Source organism: Myodes glareolus, chromosome 24, assembly GCF_982192425.1.
Source record: "Myodes glareolus chromosome 24, mMyoGla1.1, whole genome shotgun sequence".
Taxonomy (NCBI): Eukaryota; Metazoa; Chordata; class Mammalia; order Rodentia; family Cricetidae; genus Myodes; species Myodes glareolus.
In genome coordinates this window covers 16,548,958-16,570,776 of record NC_142049.1, presented here as the reverse complement: position 1 = coordinate 16,570,776, position 21,819 = coordinate 16,548,958, and the positions used below count along the sequence as shown (strand labels likewise).

The 21,819-nt window shown below is 52.6% G+C and overlaps 3 protein-coding genes across 3 annotated transcripts; 1 reads left to right on the top strand and 2 right to left on the bottom strand.

Moving 5' to 3' along the window:
* On the bottom strand, positions 1-15,193 carry Unc45a (unc-45 myosin chaperone A). The gene is made up of 20 exons (XM_048434919.3): positions 15,054-15,193; positions 14,700-14,861; positions 14,455-14,491; positions 13,981-14,156; positions 11,869-11,961; positions 11,242-11,409; positions 9,558-9,726; positions 8,918-9,088; positions 8,008-8,179; positions 6,618-6,918; positions 4,976-5,070; positions 4,052-4,193; positions 3,618-3,758; positions 3,284-3,411; positions 3,050-3,116; positions 2,548-2,661; positions 2,196-2,311; positions 1,033-1,150; positions 771-926; positions 1-604 (listed from the first exon to the last, which is right to left on the bottom strand). Exons 1-20 carry the CDS (start codon positions 15,057-15,059, stop codon positions 347-349), a joined length of 2,790 nt encoding a protein of 929 aa, XP_048290876.2. The 5' UTR covers positions 15,060-15,193; the 3' UTR covers positions 1-346.
* Positions 15,194-15,289: 96 nt separating this feature from the next.
* LOC146889886 (protein shisa-like-1a) lies at positions 15,290-16,714 on the bottom strand. Its single transcript, XM_085682588.2, has 3 exons — positions 16,315-16,714; positions 15,929-16,139; positions 15,290-15,476 (listed from the first exon to the last, which is right to left on the bottom strand). Exons 1-3 carry the CDS (start codon positions 16,415-16,417, stop codon positions 15,293-15,295), a joined length of 498 nt encoding a protein of 165 aa, XP_085538714.1. The 5' UTR covers positions 16,418-16,714; the 3' UTR covers positions 15,290-15,292.
* A 1,494-nt stretch (positions 16,715-18,208) lies between these two features.
* Positions 18,209-19,831, top strand: Hddc3 (HD domain containing 3). The gene is made up of 4 exons (XM_048434931.3): positions 18,209-18,365; positions 18,659-18,714; positions 18,835-19,075; positions 19,394-19,831. Exons 1-4 carry the CDS (start codon positions 18,254-18,256, stop codon positions 19,522-19,524), a joined length of 540 nt encoding a protein of 179 aa, XP_048290888.2. The 5' UTR covers positions 18,209-18,253; the 3' UTR covers positions 19,525-19,831.
* The last annotated feature ends 1,988 nt before the right edge of the window (positions 19,832-21,819 follow it).

Genomic DNA, 21,819 nt, shown 5'->3' with positions numbered 1-21,819 from the left:
TTCGGTTCCACACAGTTTATTAGAGCGGTGTGCCTGCTGGCAGGCTCTGGTGGTGGTCACGGCTTGCGAGGATGCTGCTGTGCCCTTCTTGATGCCCATAATCCACAGGCTTGAGCTAGGATGCACCTTCCCCATTTCCAGCTCTCCACAAATATAGGACCCTTCTGAGTGCTGGCAGGGCAGGGCTGTGTAGTGTGTGATCTCTCAGAACAGAACACCAAAGTGCAGCTGGGGGAAAGAGCCAAGGGTCCAGCATTTCAGACCTGTTGGCCAAAGCCGCTTCTGTCCTGGCTCTCAGTGCTGTGGTGGGTGGCAGATGCGTGAGCAGTGGGCCTGGGGCCGATCCTCACTCTCTGTCCTGGTTGGGCTGGATGAGTCTATATTCCACTGCTTTCCCCAGGCAGGCTGCAGCAGCCCTGGTGACTGGGCTCTCCTCTCCCTTGGCTAACACTGACAGGATCTCCAGCACCTCGCTCTCCATCAGGGTGCTGGCGATCTCCTTTGAGGCCTCCACCATGTTCAACACCACCACAGCGCCCCGGTGTTGGAGCTCTTGGTTGGGACTTAGAAGCAGGGCCTGCAAGATCTCCAGCCAGTGTGTGGTCTGTAGGAAATGGCAGGTGTGAAGACCCAGCAACAGGCTCAACCCTGGTAGAAAAACGCATCTGTAGCCTAGGACCTCCCCCCCCCCCACACCCACAGAACAGCAATGCCACCACGCAGGGAGTTGCTACTTCCCTCATCCTCCCCTACCAGGGCCAGGCACTAACCACTTGTGGGATGCGGCTGCAGAGTGAGGGCCGCATGGAGGTAAGCATTGCCAGGCCGCCGGCAGCAGCCCTCCGCAGCAGCTCGTCATCCTCCCCACTGTACAGCACCAGCAGCTTCAACCGGTCGTTGCCCTGGGCTTCAAAGAGATCCTGCACCTGTGACCAGATGGAGGCAAAGACCATGCCACCGGGGCCCAAAGCCTAGTAGAAGTACAGGCCCCTTCGCGTCCCTGTCACGGGGACCACCTGGGCCAACCCTCACCTCTTTGCTCATGGCCAAGTTACACATGCACTCGGTGGCTGCCCGGCGGATCATTTCGTGCTCCTCGAACATGTAGCCCTCGATCATGGGCACAGCCTTTTCCTTCAGGATCTTCTGTCTGCAGGACAGAGTTGGCAGGGTCCGCAGGACCAGCGTCTCGATAACCTGCCACCCTATCCCCCACGTGGCTGAGCTCTGAGCTGAGCTGCTCCCCTAGCAAAGTCCAAGGACTTTCCCATCCCGGGTGTCAACTCCAGTGCTGCCCAGCCGTCTGGCCTGGCTGGAGCAGCGTAGGATTGTTAGACATGCTGCCAATTAGCCGAGCAGGGCGGTGGTGACGACGGCGATGCAGACACCAGTCATCTGAGCACTGAGCCTGACCAAGCTGCTTGGCTTATTTCACCTAATACTCACCATAACCCCATGATGCTTGACTTATCTTACCTAACGCTCACCTCACTCCATGGTGAAAGTGTAGGCGTGGCTACCATGACTATTTGGCCAAAGGGGAAACTGGGCTGGGTGGTGAGCAATGTGGCTTAGGTCACAATTAGTAACAACAGCTAACGCATGTTGACTGTGATTACTGCTAGGGCAGGTACCTATGAACTAAGGGCTTTGGGAGGAGGGGAGGGCTTTTGAGACAGTTTATAGCCTGGCCTGGCCTAGAATTCCTCCCTTGGCATGAACCGCCGCACCCTCTTGTGCTTGCCGAAGCCTTTTATATTTTCTCAAGGAACTCTCTATGCGGCTGCTTCATGGGTTTGATACTTAACTAACTCACAGAGGAGAAACTGAGGCAGAATGACTTAAAGACTTGCTTAGGGTCATACAGCGAGCCAGTGAGTGTCAGCAACCTGGGGATGAGGAGGGGGAAGTAGAGGGCACAGTTGGGGCCCCAGATCCTCACTGCTTGGGGCTTCTCTAGCTACTGGGTTTAGGGAGCCAGACTTGAACCCCAGGCAATCTGACTTCAGAGCACTGCTCTCATCCTGGGCCCCCTTGGCACCGCCCTGGGCACCACCCTTGGCATGCCTCTTCATCTGGATGTTACACAGGAGTTACTGTGAGGCACAAACAATGACGAGGAACTGTTTTCCCAACTGTAGAGTGCATACTGGGACTCACCCAAATCCCTGGGCCAAGCTCCCCTGGGACCTTACCTGAGCCTCTCGCTGATCCCTGCCAAATTCGTTAGGGCCATGAGAGCCTCAAAGTTCTGCAGTCCTGAACAGTTGAGGTGCAGCAGAGAGACAAGGGGCCGAACCACTTCGTAGATCTGTGAAACATCCCACCTATCAGAGAGCCCACTGCAGCGACCCCCCACCACCCACTGATCCACAGCATGGAGCCCACCTGCGACAGTGGCGTTCTCTACAGCTGTCCCCTCCCCCAGGACTCAGCAAAAATGCCATTTTCCCATTGATCACCAGGGAAAGCCCATGCCGGAGGCCATCGGGGCACAAGGAGGAAACAGGAGAGGTCATGATTGGAACAAGGAGACACAACACATACCCGCTCGCCAGGAAAGGTCATCTCCGGGTTAGAGGTGATGGTAAGTTTGGCAAGAGCCTGGGCTGCCTTTGTCTGCCCAACATCAGTGCCTTCCAGGGCCAGCGGGAGCAGAGCCTGTCGGAACAGCCCCAGCCCTGTCAATGCCCAGCCTGGACCTGGGAGTCTAAGGTCTAAGCCATCAACCCACTCACTCTCTCCTTGGTCCTGAGACTACCCTGTGCTCAAACTCTTCCTCACTCTGAGGTCTCTCAATAAAACCACCCAAACACTTCCTCAACCACCTATTAAGTGCTAAACACGGGTTGTGCTGAGCCCTGGGGCCACAGTGGGAAAAGGAGGCAAACTCAGGACCTTTATGGGCCTCCGAAGAGCCTGTCCACATTAGCGTCACCTCACCAGCAGTTCCTGTGGTCACTAATAGTGTCCCCCGAGGACAGCAGCCACTGAGTCATGTTTTATAGGTGGATGCTCAGAATCAGGAAGGAGTCGGAAAGCAGCTTACCTTGCCTCCTCCCTGGGCAACCACGGTGCCTCGATCCTCCACTTCTTCCACCAAAGCCAGGAAGACCCTGCAGGGAGAAGGCATGGGCAGGTGGGGTTCAAGGCTCTGGCAGGCAGGCATTCCATTCTGAAGCTAGTAAGGCAACCAAACACTCTAGGACTCTCAGGGCACAGATCCCACTCCCAAGGCATGCTGCAGGCGGAGACGGGAGTTAGAAGAGGCAGGCTGGCTGACCTGGAGAGCAGCTCCCTACAGGAGTTCGTCAGCACGGGGCTCTCCGTCTTCACCATACATGTCATGGCTGACACCACCCCCGCGGCCAGCAGCTTCTTCACACGAGCCCGCACGAAGCTTGGTTTGTCCTATGAAAGGAGGCAGTTGAGGAGGGGCCCCAGAGGACTAGACAGGGAACTATGGACTCTTCTCACGTAGAGTCTGATGAGCGTGGAAACAAACAGCCAAGACACAGCTTGGAAATAGTTTAAGGGATAGTTTTCTGCTGAGGATTAATTGCCCGCTCAACTGTGCCAATAGCAGGTACCCCTAGGCCTTCCTAGTGTACCCGTACCTTAGGGTGCTGCTCAGGAACGTGCTGCTTGGCATACTTGGCCAGCTCCACCATCTTGGGGTCAGGTTCCTCATAGTCATAGCTGTTGGTGCAGTTGACCAGAGCCGAGGCTACTGCAAAGAGTACTGGCCTCTCCTCGGACTGGTGAGGACAGAATGACATTCAGCAGGGCAGCATGGCCTCCCTCCCACCCCCACAGCCCAACCTGGGACCTAGAGTGACACTGGGAACCTGCCTCAACCCCAGATTCAGAGCTCACAATCCCGGCTCTTAACTCCTCTGGGACAACTGTGCGCCCAGACACTGTAGGCACCAAGGCCACACTAGCTGGCTTTGCATCACCAGGGACACTGGTGAGACCTGCCAAAGCCTGGCAAGCTCTCATCCCAGGTCCTGCTCCTAGGTTGACATGACAACAGGAACCGCAGAACTACCCTGCTGAGCTGGAACAGGGCCTTCAGAGCAGCCTCATCCTCCACAAATTCCTCCTTTACGTCGGCATCAAAGGTGAGGTAAGCCAGGCCTTCCACAGCCCAGCGTCGAGTGCCCGCGTCAATCTGGTCATTACATAGCCACCTAGGGACATGGATGACGACAGCAGATGATCATCAGAGGCAGGAAGCCGGAGCCAGACATGGTGGCACGTGCCAGTAATCTCAGCACGCAGGAGGCAGAGACAAGGAGGGTCATAAGTTCTAGGACAGCTTGAGCATAGTGAGACCCTATCTCGAAAAAACAAAATCCAGCAACAAGAAGCAGAAGTGGAAGCAGGAGGGAGTAACCTGGACAAGGAGGTGAGCCAGGAGCTTGGGCCTCCCTGTGACACGGGAGCTTAGGAGCTAGGCTCTAGCAGGAAACAAAGATGCTCCACCTTCTACCCATACCCGTTTTCAAAGTTGTATGCATCTCTGCATATGCATGGCGACCAGAGGAGGACGTCAGTGTCCTGCTGTCCCTCTCTGTCCTCCTTCCTTGGAACAGGGTCTCTCACTGAAGGAAGCCACAGTGGTCCTTCTGTCTCTGCCCACAGGCACATGAATGGCCACACCCAGCTTCATCTTCTTATTTTAATAATTTATTTATACTTTATGTGCATTGGTGTTTTGCCTGCATGTACATCTGTGTTAGATCCTGGAGTTACAGGAGTTTGTTAGCTGCTCTGTGGGTGCTGGGACTTGAACCTGAGTCCTCTGAAGAGCAGTCAGTGCTCTTAATCACTGAATCATCTCTCCAGCCCCCACACCCAGCTTCCTAACATGGGTGTCTGAGGCCCTCACGCCTACGCCCTCTGAGCATCTCTGCAGCTGCACAGCCTCTCTTAAGATCTGTCCCACAAATGGAGAAATGCGATAACTCACTTCCGACATTGCTTGGCCAGTTTGAGAGTCGAGCCTTCGGCAAACTGCTTCATGCTAAAGTCAGTCCCTCCAGCTGATCCGAGCTTACAAAGTCCCTGGAGGAAGAGGACAAGGACCAGCTATTTGGTGACCAGAATGGAGACAGCAGCCTGGCTCTTACCTGGCTGGGGATCCCTCCTGGGCCCTCTGTCGCAGCTCTTGGAGGAACCCAAACATTAATTAATCAACAAGTCCCCCACAGGCAACAGTCACCTACTGAGGTGGCCACGGGACACAGAGCCTGGTAGAAACGGACACAGCTTTCTATATACTGAGCCCTCTCCACGCTGACTGGTCTGTCCCTTTCATATCACACAGAAACCCTTCGTACAAAGCCAGGCGGTGGTGGTGCACGTCTTTAATCCAAGCACTCAGGAGGCAGAGGCAGGTGGATCTCAGTGAGCTTGAAGCCAGCCTGGTCTACAAAGAGTTCCAGGACAGCCAGGACTGTTAACACAGAGAAGCCCTGTCTTGAAAAACCAAACCAAACCAAACCAAACCAAACAAAAACAGGCCCCCCCCCAAAAAAAAAAAACAAGCAACAACAACATCAACAACAAAACCCTGTCATCTCAGCCCTGGGAGGGTAGAGGCAGAATGATCAAACGTTTAAGGCCAGCCTCAGCTAATAATGAGTTTGGGGCCTGCCTGGGCTACTGAGATTCCAGCTCAAAAAAAAGAAAGAAAGAAAGAAAGAAAGAAAGAAAGAAAGAAAGAAAGAAAGAAAGAAAGAAAGAAAGAAAGAAAGACCCTGTACAAGTACATTAGCCATGGCCTAAATTCTTACAAGACAGAGAAACCCAGGACAAACTGCCTGCGCCAGCTGGTTTCCTTGTTAACGTTACACAAGCTGGATTCATCTGGGAAGAAGGAACCTCAGCTGAGGAACTGCCTCCATCAGACTGGCCTGTGGAAAGGCCCCGCTGGCTGTGAGGGATGCCATCTCTGGGCAGGTGGTTCCGAGGTGTATGAGAAAGCAAACTGAGGGGCTGAAGAGATGGCTCAGCGGTTAAGAGCACTGACTGCTCTTCCAGAGGTCCTGAGTTCAATTCCCAGCAACTACACGGTGGCTCACAACCACCTATAGTGAGATCTGGTGCCCTCTTTCTGGCATACAGGCAGGACACTGCATAAATAAATAAATAAATCTTTTTAAAAAAAAGAAAGCAAACTGAGCAAGCCACGAGGAACAAGTCCGTAAGCAGCGCTCCTTTACAGTGCCTGCTTCAGTTCCTGCCTGGAGCTCCTGCCCTGTCTTCCCTTTCTGACCTGAGCTGTAACATGGAATACAGTCTGTCCTCTCCAGTTGTGTTTGGTCGTGGTGTCTATCACGGCAATAGAAAGCCCCTACCGTGCTGACTGTAGCCGCTCACGGATGCTAGAAAGGCCCCAAACGTGCAGCTTCTGCTTCTCCACAGGCCTTTCTAACCAAGGGGACAGTATGAGGCACCCCGCACCCCTAGACATCATCTCCCCACTAGATCATACGCCCTTCGGCGGCAGGAGCCAGCCCACTCCCGTAGCCCCAGGGAGGTGCTGTATATACTTCTCAGGAGACACCAGCTGACCTCATCTGGCTGCCCACCCAGGCCTCCCATCTCACCACTAGTGCCCTGATGCGGATGCTGTCCCTCTCGCTGCACTTGTAGAGGTCCTTGAGCAGAGAGACGCCGTTGGCAGTGATGAAGGAGGCCCGCTTGGCTTTGCCGGCTGCGTGGATCAGCGCCTCCACCGCCACCAGCTGCTCTTCCTCCTGCTCGGAGGCGCACAGAGCGATCACGCTCTCCATGACGCCGCTCAGCTCCAAGGCCCGATTGCCGGCATCACATGGGCCCTGCAGCAGGCAGGACACTGTCTGGATGGCTCGCAGCTTCCCGGCCAGCCCGTGGCCCTCAAACCAGCTCCTGAGGGGCACAGAGCAACAGCTGTCATGGCGAAACACTTATAACGGGCCTCTTCTTCCCAGCTCCCCTATTGGCGCTACTTATCCTGAAAACCCGCCGAGGGAAAGACTGGCCATTTCACATCAGCAACCACCAATTCCCGTTAACTTCCCTCTACGTGAGCTGGTGGCATATCACCAAACATAAGTTATTCTCCACACGCATTGCCCTGCCCCATTTTTTTTCCTGTACTATGGAAGATCCTAGGTCACCCTACTGAAAATTATTACTGTCAGTCACCTCCCCTCAACTGTCAGCTTCTCAAGGGTGGACCGTCATATTTAGTTCACGGGTTAGAAAAGAGATCCAGGGGCTGGAGAGATGGCTCAGCGGTTAGGAGCACTGACTGCTCTTCCAGAGGACCTAGGTTCAAATCCCAGCACACGCACAGGGTAGCTCACAACTGTCTCTAACTCCAGTTTCAGGGGATCCAACACCCTCATACAGACATGAATATGGACAAAACACCAATGGACATAAAATAAAATCTTACAAAAAAGTGAAAGAGAATGGCCCCATAAATTCATATATTTGAATGTTTGTTCTTCAGTCAGTGGAACTGTTTGAAAAGGAATGGGAGGTGTGGCCTTGTTGGAGAAGGTGTCACTGGGGGTGAGCTTTGAGGTTTCAAAAGCCCACACTAGTCCAAGTTAAGTTAATTTGTTTTCTCTCTCTCTCTCTCTCTCTCTCTCTCTCCCTCCCTCCCTCCCTCTCTCTCTCCTTTCTTCCCTCTCCCTTCCTGCCCTGTGACTGCCTCAACTCTCAGCTTCTGCTGCAGCACCATGCTTCTCTGCTGGCCGCCACGCCCCCTGCCATGATGGTTATGAATTCTACTCACCTCTGAAATCTAAGCCCTCAATAAACTCTTTTAGGAGTTGCCTTGGTCACGTGTCTCCTCACCGCAACAGAAAAGCAACTAAGACACAGGGTGGAGGTGCTGGGGATCACTTTAGTTTTCTAGTCCTCCCTTCAGGCCGCCCTCCAAGCTGAACTCCGCCCTCCATGCTGAACTCCGCCCTCTACGCTGAATGCTGGTCACTCCTCCCTCACCTGATGTAGTTCTCACAGAGCCGGTGGAAGTTTTCCCTCTCGGCCTCACACTTGAGGTCATCAAAGAGCTTGCTGAGGAGGATGGAGGCGCTCATGCGGCTGTTGGCTGTCACTGTGAGCTCCCCAGCAGCATCCTGCAGGGAGCCCCCCACTTCCAGAATCTTTTTCAGACCTGGAAAGACACCCCATTCAGACAGCGACTCCACTGGTGCCAACCCCTAAAGGTAGAGACAGCCTTGGACACACAGAGAAAAGCAAGGCCGCCTCTCCGTCAGGAAGGTCAGAGTGCAAACAGTGGCATGGCAGAGGTGAAGCCATGGGGTTCAAAGGAGCCCTGCAGGGGGCGTCAGGCAGGGCTTTCGCAAGTCCTCTCTTATTTATCTTTTTGGAAAAATGAGAAGTGTATATTGCTATGTTCTGATTTAATTGTCTTTTTCTCCGAGAGTAGTAGTAATACATAGTCACTAAGAAAAACAGGCCAGGCTATGGCTCAGCAGGTAATGGTGCTTGTCACCAACTCTGATGACCTGAGTTCGATCTCCAGGATCCCACGGTAGAAGGAGAAAACCAACCTCTGCGTGTTATCCTGATGTACACCAGTGTCATGGTATTCAAACACACACACACACACACACACACACACACACGGCGGGGGAGGGATATGTGGAGGAGAAAGACTTAATAAATAAACAAAAATGTCTTAAAAGTTTTAAAAAAATAAATAACGTGATTTTTAAAAAACCTGCAACTAGAAAAAGATGGCATTGCTTTTTGATTGGCCTTCTTAGGGACTGTCCAAGGCACCGTTTGTAGACGCACAGGACGCACACAACCGCCACTCTTCTCATCACTCCCACAGAAAGGCAGGCCTCAGCCACCCAAGCAAGTTCTCCTACACTGTATCACTTACCTTGATCAATGACCCAGAGTGTGAGGCTATTGTTGGGGTCCTTCGGAGATTTCCGGGGTACCATTTTAATTAGGAGGGTCAGGGCATTGTCACGGCCTTGGCCGGAGACTCCCTTCTCAGTCAGGAGCTCCAGGAGGTTACTGATAAGGACCTTCAGCTCCCGGGCAGGATCTGGCGGCAACACACACAGGTGATCAACGTCTATGACATAAGAGGTTCAGCCCTCCACAGCAACAACAAAACAGCACAACAGAAAACGTGACACTAGTGGGCTCTACAGTGACCCAGCCCTGTGTGACTGCTGAACCCCTCAACTGTCAGAGACACAGGCAGAGCAGGAGGCTTCCCTCCCGAGTTCTAAGCTGATCCCAGCTTTCTCCTCAAGCACCTTGGCTATTAAAGTCCAAAGGAGAAGCTGGGTATGAAGACACAAGCATATAAATAATGTCAGCACTTGGGAGGCTGAGGCCAGGGGATTCAGAGTCCATTTCCACGGTGAGACCCCGTCTCAGCGAAACAAAAGCATCTAGGGTGAAACATCATCACTAAGCCACATTCGTGGATCTACAGAGCTCATCCTGGAAGGATTGGTTGGGTGGGTTCAGCTCCACCCATCCCCTCCACAACAGCTTCCACTCACCTACAATAATGGCACCTTCTTTGCCTCGAAAGCCTTTCTTGACACCTTCCTTGAGGGCATCAAACATAACCTGCAGCAGGTGGCAGGCCGCCAGCGACACGGCCTGGTTCTCCACACCCAGGATGGAGACCACTCTCCGCGTTCCCAGGACGCTCAGGGTTGCCACCGTCTAGAGCGGGGAAAGAATTGGACGGAGGCTCGGTGGGTAGAGGTGACTCCCGACAGTGAGTCAGTGAGTGTGGCTGGGAAGTGAGCCAACGCCGGGGTGGAAGGGCCAGCTCCGAGCGAAAAGGAAAGCAGGTCTAAAAGTAGGACCTGGCTTCGTGACATGCTTCCTCTTAGAAAGGATCGAAAGAAAGCATCCCGTTTGGTAGTGGTAGAATATACCTGCAATCCCAGGAGGCAGGATAGCAGCCAGTTCTAGGACAGCCAAGGCTACATATTCCAAAGTCCTCGTCCACCTCTGCTCTCTATAGCTGGGGAGAAGACAAGCCCCAGGAGCAGCTCTTTGGTCTCATGTCTCTTCGGGAAGGCAGCACACCGGACAAGGCATCCTGATAGATGCAAGCTCCTTCCCAAACCCAGCAGGGGGGGTTGTACACTCCTGAGGGTGTGAGCATGCACGGGGAGGACCGGCACAGCCTCTCCACCTTCCTTGTAAGCGAGAGAACCTAGGAGGCCTGATGGGCTCATCCCAGCCCACACGGAGCTGGGGAAGCTAGAGGCTGCCGCAGGACACACATGGTTTGACTAGTCTAAATATAACCCAGGCTTAGCCTCAACGGATTTCACGGATTACTTCACAATCTAGCCTTCTTGGGACTGGAGACTCTAAAGGCAATCAAGGAGCCCAGCACGGCAGCACACACTGAAATCCCACAGGGACCACGAGTTCAAGGCAGCCCAGACTACACAAGAAAACCCTGACTCTAAGTATACACATAAAAACATACTGATCAACCAAAGACTAAGTCCCTATCTTCTGGGTCCAGTCAGCAATGGTAAGAGCAGGGCAGGTGTGAACTTTCCAGGCCCAGGGTCAGGGCCATTCTTGTGGCACTGTCCATGCCAGGACAGTACCATCCATGCTGCTGACCAGGTCACTATCTCCAGGGCAGAGATGCTATTGGTGACATCACTGGAGTCTCTTCTCTCCAGAGGAAAAGGAGTCTGACCTCTGGAAAAGACAAAACCCCTTTCCGAGCAGCCTTGAGTGGGGCAGTGACCAGGCGTCTTCGAGAACTGGCTTCAGGACAGTGATGCTCAAGATGCAGGCTATGTTTGTGCTTTCTGGTCCTACTTCATCTTAATTTGATTTTTGTTTGTTTGTTTTTTTTTGTTTTTGCTTTTTTGAGACAGGGTTTCTCTGTAGCTTTGGAGCCTGCTCTGGAACTCACTTAGTAGACCAGGCTGGCCTCAAACTTATGGAGATCCGTCTGTCTCTACCTCCTGAGTGCTGGGATTAAAGGCATGTACCACCACCGCCTGGTTACTCCATCCTAATTTATATTTGTCTTTTCTGTCCCCTTTTTATTTTTCCCCATAGCTGTATAGCACCTATCTGTGCTTTAAACTGTTTTTGGAGAAGACGAGGGGTGGAAGAGTAGACAGGTAGGTGGAATTAATAGACAAAAGGATAGACAGATAGACTGAAGAAATAACTAGACCTCTCCACAGCACTCACCCGCGACTGGTGCTCGGAGCAAATGCCAACCAGTGTGCGCAGGGCAGCCAGCATGAGATCGGTCTCTCCCGTGTCCAGCAGGCATTGCAAGAGCTGAACCCCATTGCTCCGGAAGATCTTCTCAGCTCCTGCATCCTCTCGGGCCAGTACCACAAGGTTCTGAGATGCCTACACCAAAGGAAGCACATTCTAATGTTGATACTACATCCTTCCAAGGTCAGGGCAAGCAGACAGGCCCTGAGCTCTGGACCTCACCACTTCTCCTTAGCCAGCCATAAATGCCGCCCTCAGAACTTCAGCTTCTTTCCCTTCAAGCAGAAAGGAGAGCTTGGTCTTGTGGGTGTTGGTTAAAATAGAGTCCCTAGCAGGGCTTCAAGAGCAAGAACAGCGCCTCAGTCACACTGTGTGCAGGCTCCTGGTTCCAGGAGAGCCACCAAGGTGCTCTGGCAACACTAGTTCCCTTTCCTTGCCTCACACTAAGGGCCCCGATCCCCAACAGCTCCTATGCAGCAGGCATGGCCTGAGGCTCAACCTACAGCAGAGTGGGCCAGCAGGACTCCCAAGGCCCACACTGGTGAGTAAAGGGGTCTGTAGGGAAGCCCTAGAAGCTCACTCCAGGACCTGTACCTTTTGCTTCTTCTCTGTGCCTTTCTCTTTGGGGTCCAACAGTATCTGAAACATCTGTTCTACTTTGGCATCTGTTGAGGACATGTACCGCACCTGTGAAGAAGCACAGAGTAAGTCACCTTTCTTGGCCAGACACGTCATGCTTCCTCCGAGTTCTCCCTGACTCTCTTCCCCGGCAGGCTCAGAGCACAAGGTCAACAGTTAGGAACCCTGGCAGGCAGGAAGAGACTTGCCAGGCATCTCCTCCTAAACTTCCCAGGGCTGTTTTCCTCTCTGAACTTCTTCCTGCTTGAGCAATAGGGCCTGCCGAGGCTAAGGGAAGTGCTTTCAGAAGAGCAGGCAGCTTGTCAGTCATAAGGAACCCATTCCCAGTAGTGCCAGCTACACTATAGCAGCGTAAAAGCATAAGCATGGAATACGGCACTGAACTTGGCAGTCACGAGACACCAGGAGGGTTGCAAGGTAGCTGCTAACCCTCCCTTTGATGCCTTGTGTGTGCATGTGTGTATGTGTGTGCATTTGTGTATGTTTGTTTAATAAGTCGAAGGTTTTTTTCTTGTTGCTGTTTTTTGGTTTTTTTGAGATAGGGTTTCTCTGTGTAGCCCTGGCTGTCCTGGAACTCACTCTGTAGACCAGGCTGGCCTTAAACTCACAGTGATCCTCCTGCATCTGCCTCCCGAGTACTGGGATTAAAGGCCTGGGCCAGCACTGGCCGGCTACAAAATATTTTTTGAAAGCCTTCTTAATACCATTCTTTTCTTCCAATGTTACCATTTTGATAAACACCACACATGCACACACACACACACACAAACACACACACACACACACACACACACACACACACGCGTGCGCGCGCGCACACACATATTTTCTCTCTTTTTTTTTAAATGTAGATCAGGCTGGTCTTGAACTCACAAAGATCTGCCTAGATCTGCCTACCTCCACCTCCAGAGTGCTGGGATTAAAGGTGTGTGCCACTATACTTGGCCTTTGGTGTACATTTTTAACAGGCTTATGTGTGTATGTGTGTGTGTGTAGACAGGGTTTCTCTGTGTAGCCCTGGCTGTCCTAGAACTTGCTCTGTATGCCAGGCTGGCCTCGAACTTTCAGTTTAACAGACTTTTGATGTACACACTAACAATATCTTTCACTGTGTTTAGATATATTTATCCAATGTGCCCAGACGTGACATACGGTACGGGTCATGAGCTCGGTGGTAACAATCTCTCCCGGGTGTATTACTGCAGATTTTACTTTTCCGTCCACCATACAGTACAGCCCTCTCCACGTGACCACTCATGATCCACTTCTCAAAAACAACAGCACTGTCCTAGCCTGGTTAGTTTTGCTCTCGTTGCTAGGCATTTAGGCAGACTCCAAGTTTCTCTAACCATAAACAAGACTGAAAGAAAAGTCAGATGCCTGAAATCCCAGCACTTGGAAAGTGTAGACAGGAAGTTAAGGTCATCCTCAGCTACACAGCAACCAGGACCAGCCTAGGCTATACGAGACCCTGTCTTTAAAAAAAAAAAGAAAAGAAAAGAAAAGAGAAAGAAAAGAAAGAAAAGAAAAAAGTAAAAATAAAAGTGTTTTTGGAAGCAGGAGAATCAGGGGTTCAAGGCCAGCTTCAGGTATGTAGTGAGAAAAGGGTCAGCCTGGGCTAACTAATACTGCCGCCTAAAGGAAACATACCATGCATACCCTCACCAGTAGCTGTAAGAGCACTCACGCGTGCACACACACACACACACACACACACACACACACACCACTTTCATCCTTGCCTCACTCTTTGCCAAGTATATAAACTTTCATATGCATCAAACAACCATGCTTTTAATTCAATTTCCTCCAACGGGCCGAGCATTATTTTGTTTTGTTTTGTTTCAAGACAAGGTTTCTCTGTGTAACAGCCCTGGCTCTCCTGGAACTAGCTCTTGTAGACCAGGCTGGCCTCAAACTCACAGGGATCCGCCTGCCTCTGCCTCCCAAGTGCTGGGATTAAAGGTGTGCTGCGCCACCATCCGGCCAGGCTGAGCATTATTAACGATTGTTTCGAGCACTGTGTCTACATCCTTGACCCCATCCTTTCTTGGATTTTTCACATACCTTCTCCTGAATTTGGCCCCCAATGTTCCTCAGGGATTCCTGGAAAACTTTGTTCTTGGGCTCTAGGCTGACACATCTCTTCAGATCAAGGACAGCCTGGTCCAGGCGGCCCAGCTTCTCCAGCGCTTGGCTTCGGCGGTAAAGCGCCTTGACATCCCCGCCGTCCTTTTCGATGGCTGAGACAAACAGGAGCTCTGTCAGCACCCATGAGGCCACCATCTCCAGGCAAGAGCAGTAAGGAAAGATCTTGAGGGCCAGAGGAAGGTGGGGGGTACCAATGTGGAGCTCGGAGCTTCAGCCTCAGAAAAGGTGAGGGCAGCTGCAGAAAAGCAAAGGCCGAAGAAGTGGGAAAGCAAATAGAAAGACAAGTGTCTGGGATCAGAGGAGGAGGAGAAAGGGAAGGCTCAGTGGTCCCAGAGTCCTTGCCCATCACAGAAGACCCACAGCTCCACATGAGGGCCCACACTCCCCTACCTTTAGACGCCTCTGATTCTGCTTTATTGTAATCTTCCTGGAAGAGAAAGATCAGGAGCCTGATCTAATTGAGTAGCAATGGGCGCCCCTTGTTCTGCTGGGTCCCCCACAACCAATGCCCAAAGACATGGGACAACCGTGTTGGCTAGGAGATGCCCATCCGGTGCGGTGCGCAAACAGCAGCGGCTATGGGTAACCCCAGGCCCAGGTAGAACCAAGTTAGAGCAACCCGACCCCTCCCTCACCAGCTTGAGGTGGCAAGCAGCCCGGTTTCGGTGCAGAATGGCCTGGTCCTGGGGCGTCGCACCGAGACTCAGGGCCTGGGTGTAGGCAGTCAGGGCACCCTCGTAATCCCCGCATTTGAACAGCTCGTTGCCTTCCTTCCGCAGCTGCTCGGCTGAGCTGGCCTGGGGAAAGAAAGGCAGGGCGCAGATCAGCGCAGCTGGGAGAGGAGCCCGGTCCGGGCAGAGTCCCGAGGAGGGATCTAAGGAGGGCTATAGAGGTGACGGTGGTCAGTTGAGAAAAGGGGATCTCACAGGAGGATCAGTGTGCACCCCGGGACCGAAGATCGGGGCTCGGAGGTCCCTTGGATCACTCACAGTCATTGCGGAGCTGAGCTTCCTTCCGAGCCGGCCGGCGCTGGAGCAGCCTCTGGAGCAAAAGCAGCTCTGGTCTCGGGAAGATGCCGGGAGCTGCTCCGCCCCAGCAATGCGTCAGGGTTACGCCAAAGAAGGCGAGGCAAAGAAGACGTCGGGGCCGTGCATGGGCGGGGTGTTCGGCCGCGTTGCGCAGGCGCAGGCTCAGGCTCAGGGACGCTCCAGGGACGCTCCAGGGGCGTCTAGTCTGTTCCCACTGGGACCCGTAGGGGGCGAGCCGCGGAGGCCCGAGAGGAGAGGCGGCGGCTGCTGGCGTCCAAGCGTCGTCTCCGGCTCCGACCACGGAAGAAGTGCACGAAATCTGCGGTCATCAGTGCCATCAGCAGTAGACTGTAGAGGCCCAGTGCCAGGAGCGGGCCTGGACCCCTGTGGGAGAGAGGAGAGACTCAAGATCGTACAGTGACTGCGCAAGTCTGGGGTGACGGAACCCGAAGAGTCAAAGAAAGCACGGGATAAATACTACCTACGCATAGTTTGCAACCCAATGTGGGAGCTTGCAAGTATCTTGAAGACGAACGCAGCTAGATTCAGAATTAAAGTCCCTACTACAATGTGTGTAACTCATGGACTACCAGATCCTCTCTATTGACACCATCCCATCCCCTTCAGGAAAAAAAAAAAAGTCCACAAAATATACAGCAGCTTTGATTACTTTTAACTCCTTCACTCCTCCACAGAGTCATTTTAATCGTGATTTACGTGACTTCCTCTCCACTAGTCTGGAAGCTACAATCCTCCCACCGCAGAATTTAAGGCCAGTGCCCAAGGCACCGGAGTACGCTGTCGGTGTCCCGTGGATCTGGGACCAGAGTTCTCACCTGAGGATGGGCGGGGGCTGGAGAGTAGATAAGTTTACTTGGTACAGGGCCTCAAATTCATCCCGGGTACAGCAGGAACCCCCGGCCGCCTGCAGGTGGCAACAGTAGGCTTCCTCAGAAGTATCAGAGAGGCGGGGACAGAAGAAACCCGGGTAGTGGCGGCCTTCAGCGTCCCGCGTGGTCTGGCACAAATGGGGGTGATGAGCCAGTGCTGGAGAGAAGCAAGAAGGCTATAGAGGAGGAAGGTTACCCACACCCCTTTCACCCGGTTCGAAGTGCAAAATGGGGTCCAGCTTCCTACCAGGAGAGGAGGCTTCCTTCACCCCTCACCGTTAGCTTTCTCAGTTGCTGAGGTCTCTCTCGGAGGACAGGGGAAGTGTATATACCTGAGAGGTCGGTGAGGTGGGCAGGGTTCATCCAACTGAAAAGCACCAGCAGCCCCACAGCCAGGTGTGTCAGGAGAGGCCCTGGACTCCTCTGGAGGCCCATGAGCGGTCACCTCAGTCGTAGTCCCAGGAATCCAGCATTTGTCCTAAGCTATGATTCCCGACCATAGAGAACCTGACATTAAAGTCCCAAGGCCCACAGGGGTGGAAACTCCTCCATCACAGGCTTCTGGAGAGATGAGAGCAACTGGGTTCCTGTCATCTTCTGGGTACTGTGAGGCCCCTGGCTCCGAACTGCCTATGCTTTCCTAAGCAGAAGGGAGGAACGCCAGGCGAGAGAGAGAAGTTGAGACATTATCCTGAAAAAGTGAACACATAAAGCCAGATATGGGTCTGCCTATCCATCCTCCTATTTCTAAGCTACTACAGACACCTCGGGATTCTGACCAATCCATGTTAGACCCCAGAGACCTCCGGTCAGCCTGCAGAGCGTCCCTCCATAATGGTTACAACATGGCAACCACCAAGCCTCCCTGAGAATCCTGTCAGTAAACATCCCCTGAGCTTCACCTCCCCAGCCGCCAGCCCAGACACAAAAGCTACCTGCTGATTGGAATGCACTTAGCAACTGGCTACCTCTGTTTCTCAGAGAGTCCTTCAGGGAGGGTCCCAGATCTCGCTTACTCTTCAGACTGCCAACACTAAGGTAGGGAATTTCTCCAGAAGATCCAAAAATCATTTGTCAGTAAAGGATGAAGGATTATTCCCATGCCTACCCAAGATAGGCAACATTATGTCCCTGAAACCGCAGGGAAAAGACTCGTCGCCTCAGAGGCCCACAGCAGAGGTCTGGGGACTGAAACAGGCTCTCCTGTGGTCCAGGAAATTAATGCAGTTTCTGTAGAAACAGCACTGCCTCCCAGGAGCCTAAATCTGAAGCAATTAGGCAGAACTTCTAGCTCAGGACCTAGTTCTCCAGACGGTCACAGCGTAGCGTCTCGTAGTGTCCCTAAAGGCTCAGACACCCATAGTAACCGGGACAGTGTCTGTGGGGAGAGCTATGTTTGGAGCACTTTGAAAACATTCTGGGCGCTGAAAAACTGTGGCCAGCCTTTTTCTCCTAAGACGCCTCTGCCTCCCAGGCTAGATGAACTGGGCCTTCTCTCTGGACCCATGGCTACCCATGCCTTCCAGTTCAGTACTCAGGACTCCTTGAGGCCAACATCTTTGTTCTTGTTTGCCTTTCTTCTCTCCAGAGACCATTAGTTCTCAGAGAGTCAGGGTAACTATTTTCCAGCCTTTCTCATTTTGTTTTTCAAGACAGGGTTTCTCTGCATAGCCCAGAAGCCCTGGACCTCACTTTGTAGTCCAGGCTGGCCTCGAACTCGGAGACCCACTCCCTCTGCCTCCTGAGGACTAAGTGTGCACCAACCACAGTCTGGCTAAAGGCTTTTTTTTTTTTTTTTTTTTCTGTGCCCAGGCTCTCAGCCTCTGAAGAACTTCCACTGAGACTGGGGTGATGACTCAGTAGATAAAGTGCTTGCTGCATAAGAATAAGGAGTTGCATTCAGACTAAAGCAATAGCCAGTAAAAAGCTTGGGGTGGCAACCTACACCTGTTTGCTGGGGAGGCGGAGACAGGAGAATCCGTGCAAACTACTTGGCTAGCTAGTCTTGCTAAATAACTGAGCAGCTAGAGGTTCAAGGAGAGACCTTGTCTCCAAAACTAAGATGGAGACATATGGCCTCTACACACCACACGCACATACGTATAACACGCGAGATGTGTGGTGGTGGTGGGGAGAATAAATGGATGACAGCTTGTTAGAATTAACTCATGCTCCAAGCCTCCGATGCGCCAGGGGGCGCTGTAGACGACCTATTGGAGGGCTTCAGTCCCTCCCCCCCCCCCCTCCCCCGCCACCCGCGCCACCCGCGCGATGGGCTCCGAGGCGGCTCAGCTGCTGGAGGCTGCTGACTTCGCCGCTCGCAAACACCGGCAGCAGCGACGGAAAGATCCCGAAGGGACTCCCTACATCAACCACCCCATCGGTGGGCGCGCCGGTTGGGAAGCCGTCCTCGCGGCGCGTGGCGGGTGGGGACTGATTGGGACGGGAACACAAAGGGTGTACAAATCATTGAGCGCCTACTGAGTCCCAAGCTTTGTGTCAGTCACTTTTTGTGTGTTCTGCTGTGCAAGCCTCACCTGAGGCAGTGATGGGATTGTCCCCTAAGTACAGCCCAAGAGGGTAAAGGATTTCCCAAGGTCACCCAGCTGGTGAGAGGTTATGCCTGGCTCTCCAGGGTGGCTTCCTCTAGTCTGACCTCTGCTTTGCCCCTGTCAGGTGTGGCCCGGATACTAACCCACGAGGCGGGAATCACTGACATTTTGGTGTTACAGGTAACTTTACCCTTCTCTGCCAGGAGGCTGGTGTGGGAATTGGAGACACTGTTGAACAATAGGTGCCCTTTGACTGGTAGTAGGCTAGTGCCCCCGGACTGAACGGGAGCCTCTCCCCAGGCGGCCCTGCTCCACGATACAGTAGAAGACACAGACACTACCCTGGATGAGGTAGAGCTGCACTTCGGAGCCCAGGTTCGGCGCTTAGTGGAGGAAGTGACAGATGACAAGACTCTGCCCAAACTGGAAAGAAAGCGGCAACAGGTGGAGCAGGCACCCCACAGCAGCCCAGGGGCCAAACTGGTGAAACTGGCAGACAAACTATACAATTTGAGAGACCTGAATCGCTGCACCCCTCAAGGTATGCTCCCTTGCTAGCTCTGAGAGGGTGGGAGTGGGGGAAATGTTCAGCTTCTAAAAACACAGATTGGTCAATTTCACAGAAATAAGCTGGGCGGGAGAGGGGAGGGGTGAGCGCGGGCGGAGGTCTTAGTGCCTTAAACAACCTAGAACAGTTTTCTTCCACAAAGTGGGAAAAGTTGCGGGGTCCTGAAAAAGTTTCAGGTCATTCCACAGCAGCTCGTCTTATGGCCTTGCATCAGAAGCCCTCCAGGAAACAGGCAAAAGCCAGTGCTGGCCTCGACATCACAGGAGCGGGTTTCTGTCCACTCTTGTGCAGGGTGGTCAGAACAGCGAGTCCAGGAATACTTCGAGTGGGCAGCCCAGGTGGTGAAGGGGCTTCAAGGAACGAACCAGCGACTGGAAGAGGCACTAAAGCAACTGTTTGAGGAGCGGGGGCTGACCCTCTGAGCGGTGCTTGGTGACATCCTGTGGTGTGGCTCCAGCGAGGCCCGGGCACGATGGAATTCTTACTTCAGCATTTCTAACATTCCTTCACTCAGCTCATACATTCCAGGCTAAAAACGTCTGCATTTTCTAACTCAGCTGAGCGCCAGATATGGACATCAGATTTACCCATCCCTCCGTGTACTTTCCTCAAGTCTTGGGTCTGTTTGCTATTTTTCGCGGTGGGACTTCTGGCCCCTCAGGGATTTAGGATCGCGTAAGTTTTGGCTTATAAACCATGGAAAATAAAGAACTTAGGGTAAAACTTAAATTGCTGTTCCTCCTTCCCTGTTCTCCTGAGTGAAGAACCTACACGCTAAATACTTGCTTCCAACTATGTATCCCCTGCATCAGTTCCCTTGGGTTGAGAGCATCAATCCTTGGAGCATGGCGTCCTTTCACTGAGCTGGATTGTGTTGTTATGAAGGTCAGATGATGTAGGTGACTGATTTGGGAAGTTCCCTTACCGCAGATAGACTGGGAAGAAATGCCACCACTTATGGCTGGGAAGAACAGAAATCCCAGTAAGACCTCAGTGCCTCCATACACAAACTGTAGTGGGTGCTCAGTAATTCATAGCCTTTGCCTTGGCCCTTAAAGAGAGATGATTTACTGGGTTGCTAAGCGACAAGAGCTTCCGGGGTACCCGGAAGTGGCCTTGACGTTGCCCCGCCCATGGAGGTGGGTGGAGTTTGGAAAAAGCACACACACACACACACACACACACACACACACACACACAAAAGTTCTGGAAAAAAAGGTCCGTAAACTGCTGAGATTTTTCTTTTTTTGGTTATATTTCTGTGTTCGTGTATGCGCGCGTGCGGACGTCCCAAGTGTGGGTGTGGCAATCAGACGACAACTTGGGGAAGTTGGGTTTTGCCCTTCATCACGTTGGTATCAAACTCGGCCTGGCAGGTTGGTGCCTTTACCCAGTGAGCTATCTCACCTTCGCCTGCCCTTTATTTTTGGGGGGTGGGGATAGGATCTCACGCAGCCCAGGCTGACATCCAAATGTCCTCGTGCCTCTGCTGGGGTTACACGTTGCACAACCATGCTCCAGCTCCTCTGAAGGCTTTTTAAGATTTATTTTGTGTACAGTGTTCTGTTTGCATGTGTGCCTGCAGGCCACAACGGGGCAACAGATCTCATTACTGATGGTTTTGGTTGCTGAGAATTGAACTCAGGACCTCTGGAAGAGCAACCAGTGCTCTTAACCACTGAACCATCTCTTCACACACATACACTCCCACCAAGGTTTCTTAAATCTCACCAGCCATACAAAAGTCTGTAGTTTTTACACTGAAGCTAATGCTGAGCTACACTTGAATGCCCCGTTCTTAGGAAAACAGCTAGCTTCCTGAACACACACACTCGTCACAGGGCCGTCATCCTTCACCCTCTTCTGGCTCCTTACTCAGGGCTGGTTCTTCCTGCTGCTTCACTTTTGCCTTTGGCACGCAGTCTTCATGTTTCTCCTCTAGTCTGGCTGCTTCCTACTCTTGTGGTTTTCTCTGGCCATTCAGATTTTACCCCCAGCATCTCTAATAGACAAGCTTGGGTGTTCGTTTTTGGTCTTTGACTGATTTAAGAGCAAACAGAAAGGAGGCAGGTGGGGTCTTGGGGAGCACTAGCGCCTTTGGGAGGGACATAATCCGGCTCCAGGGCACAGTGAGGGTCATTACTTTGGACAATACTTCAAACCTTGACTTTTCCTTTGGAGAAGCAGTCCTCCGTCTTTAGAGACTTTTTCTGAGAGCTCAGTGAAGTTGAACAAACAGTCACGTGTTCCTTCTCATGCTGTTTATACAGAGCAAGTCTGCATGAAGATATTTTTGCCTCATGGCTTGTGGGAGTTTCCTTGATCCAGGCTGACCAAACCACCTCTGCAAGCTTTTCCCTGAGTTCGGCAAATTCTTCCTTCCCCAAGGAGAATTTATCCCCCCCTCTTTTTTTTTTCTTTCTTTGAGATAGGGTTTCTTTGTATATCTCTGGCTGTCTTGGAAGTCACTCTGTAGCCCAGGTTGGCCTCGAACTCAACCACTTGCCTCTGCCTCCCGAGTGCTGGGATTAAAGGCGTGCGCCACCACGCCTGGCCTCTCCTTTTACAGTTGCCATCCTCCCGTGGCCATCCTCCTCCTGGAAAGGAGCCTGATGGCCTGATCGCCACCAACAGGTCCCACCTCTTAATAGTATTTCACGGAACTACAGAGGGACACACAAATGCTCGAAATGTAGCATGCAACGCTTACAAAGCCC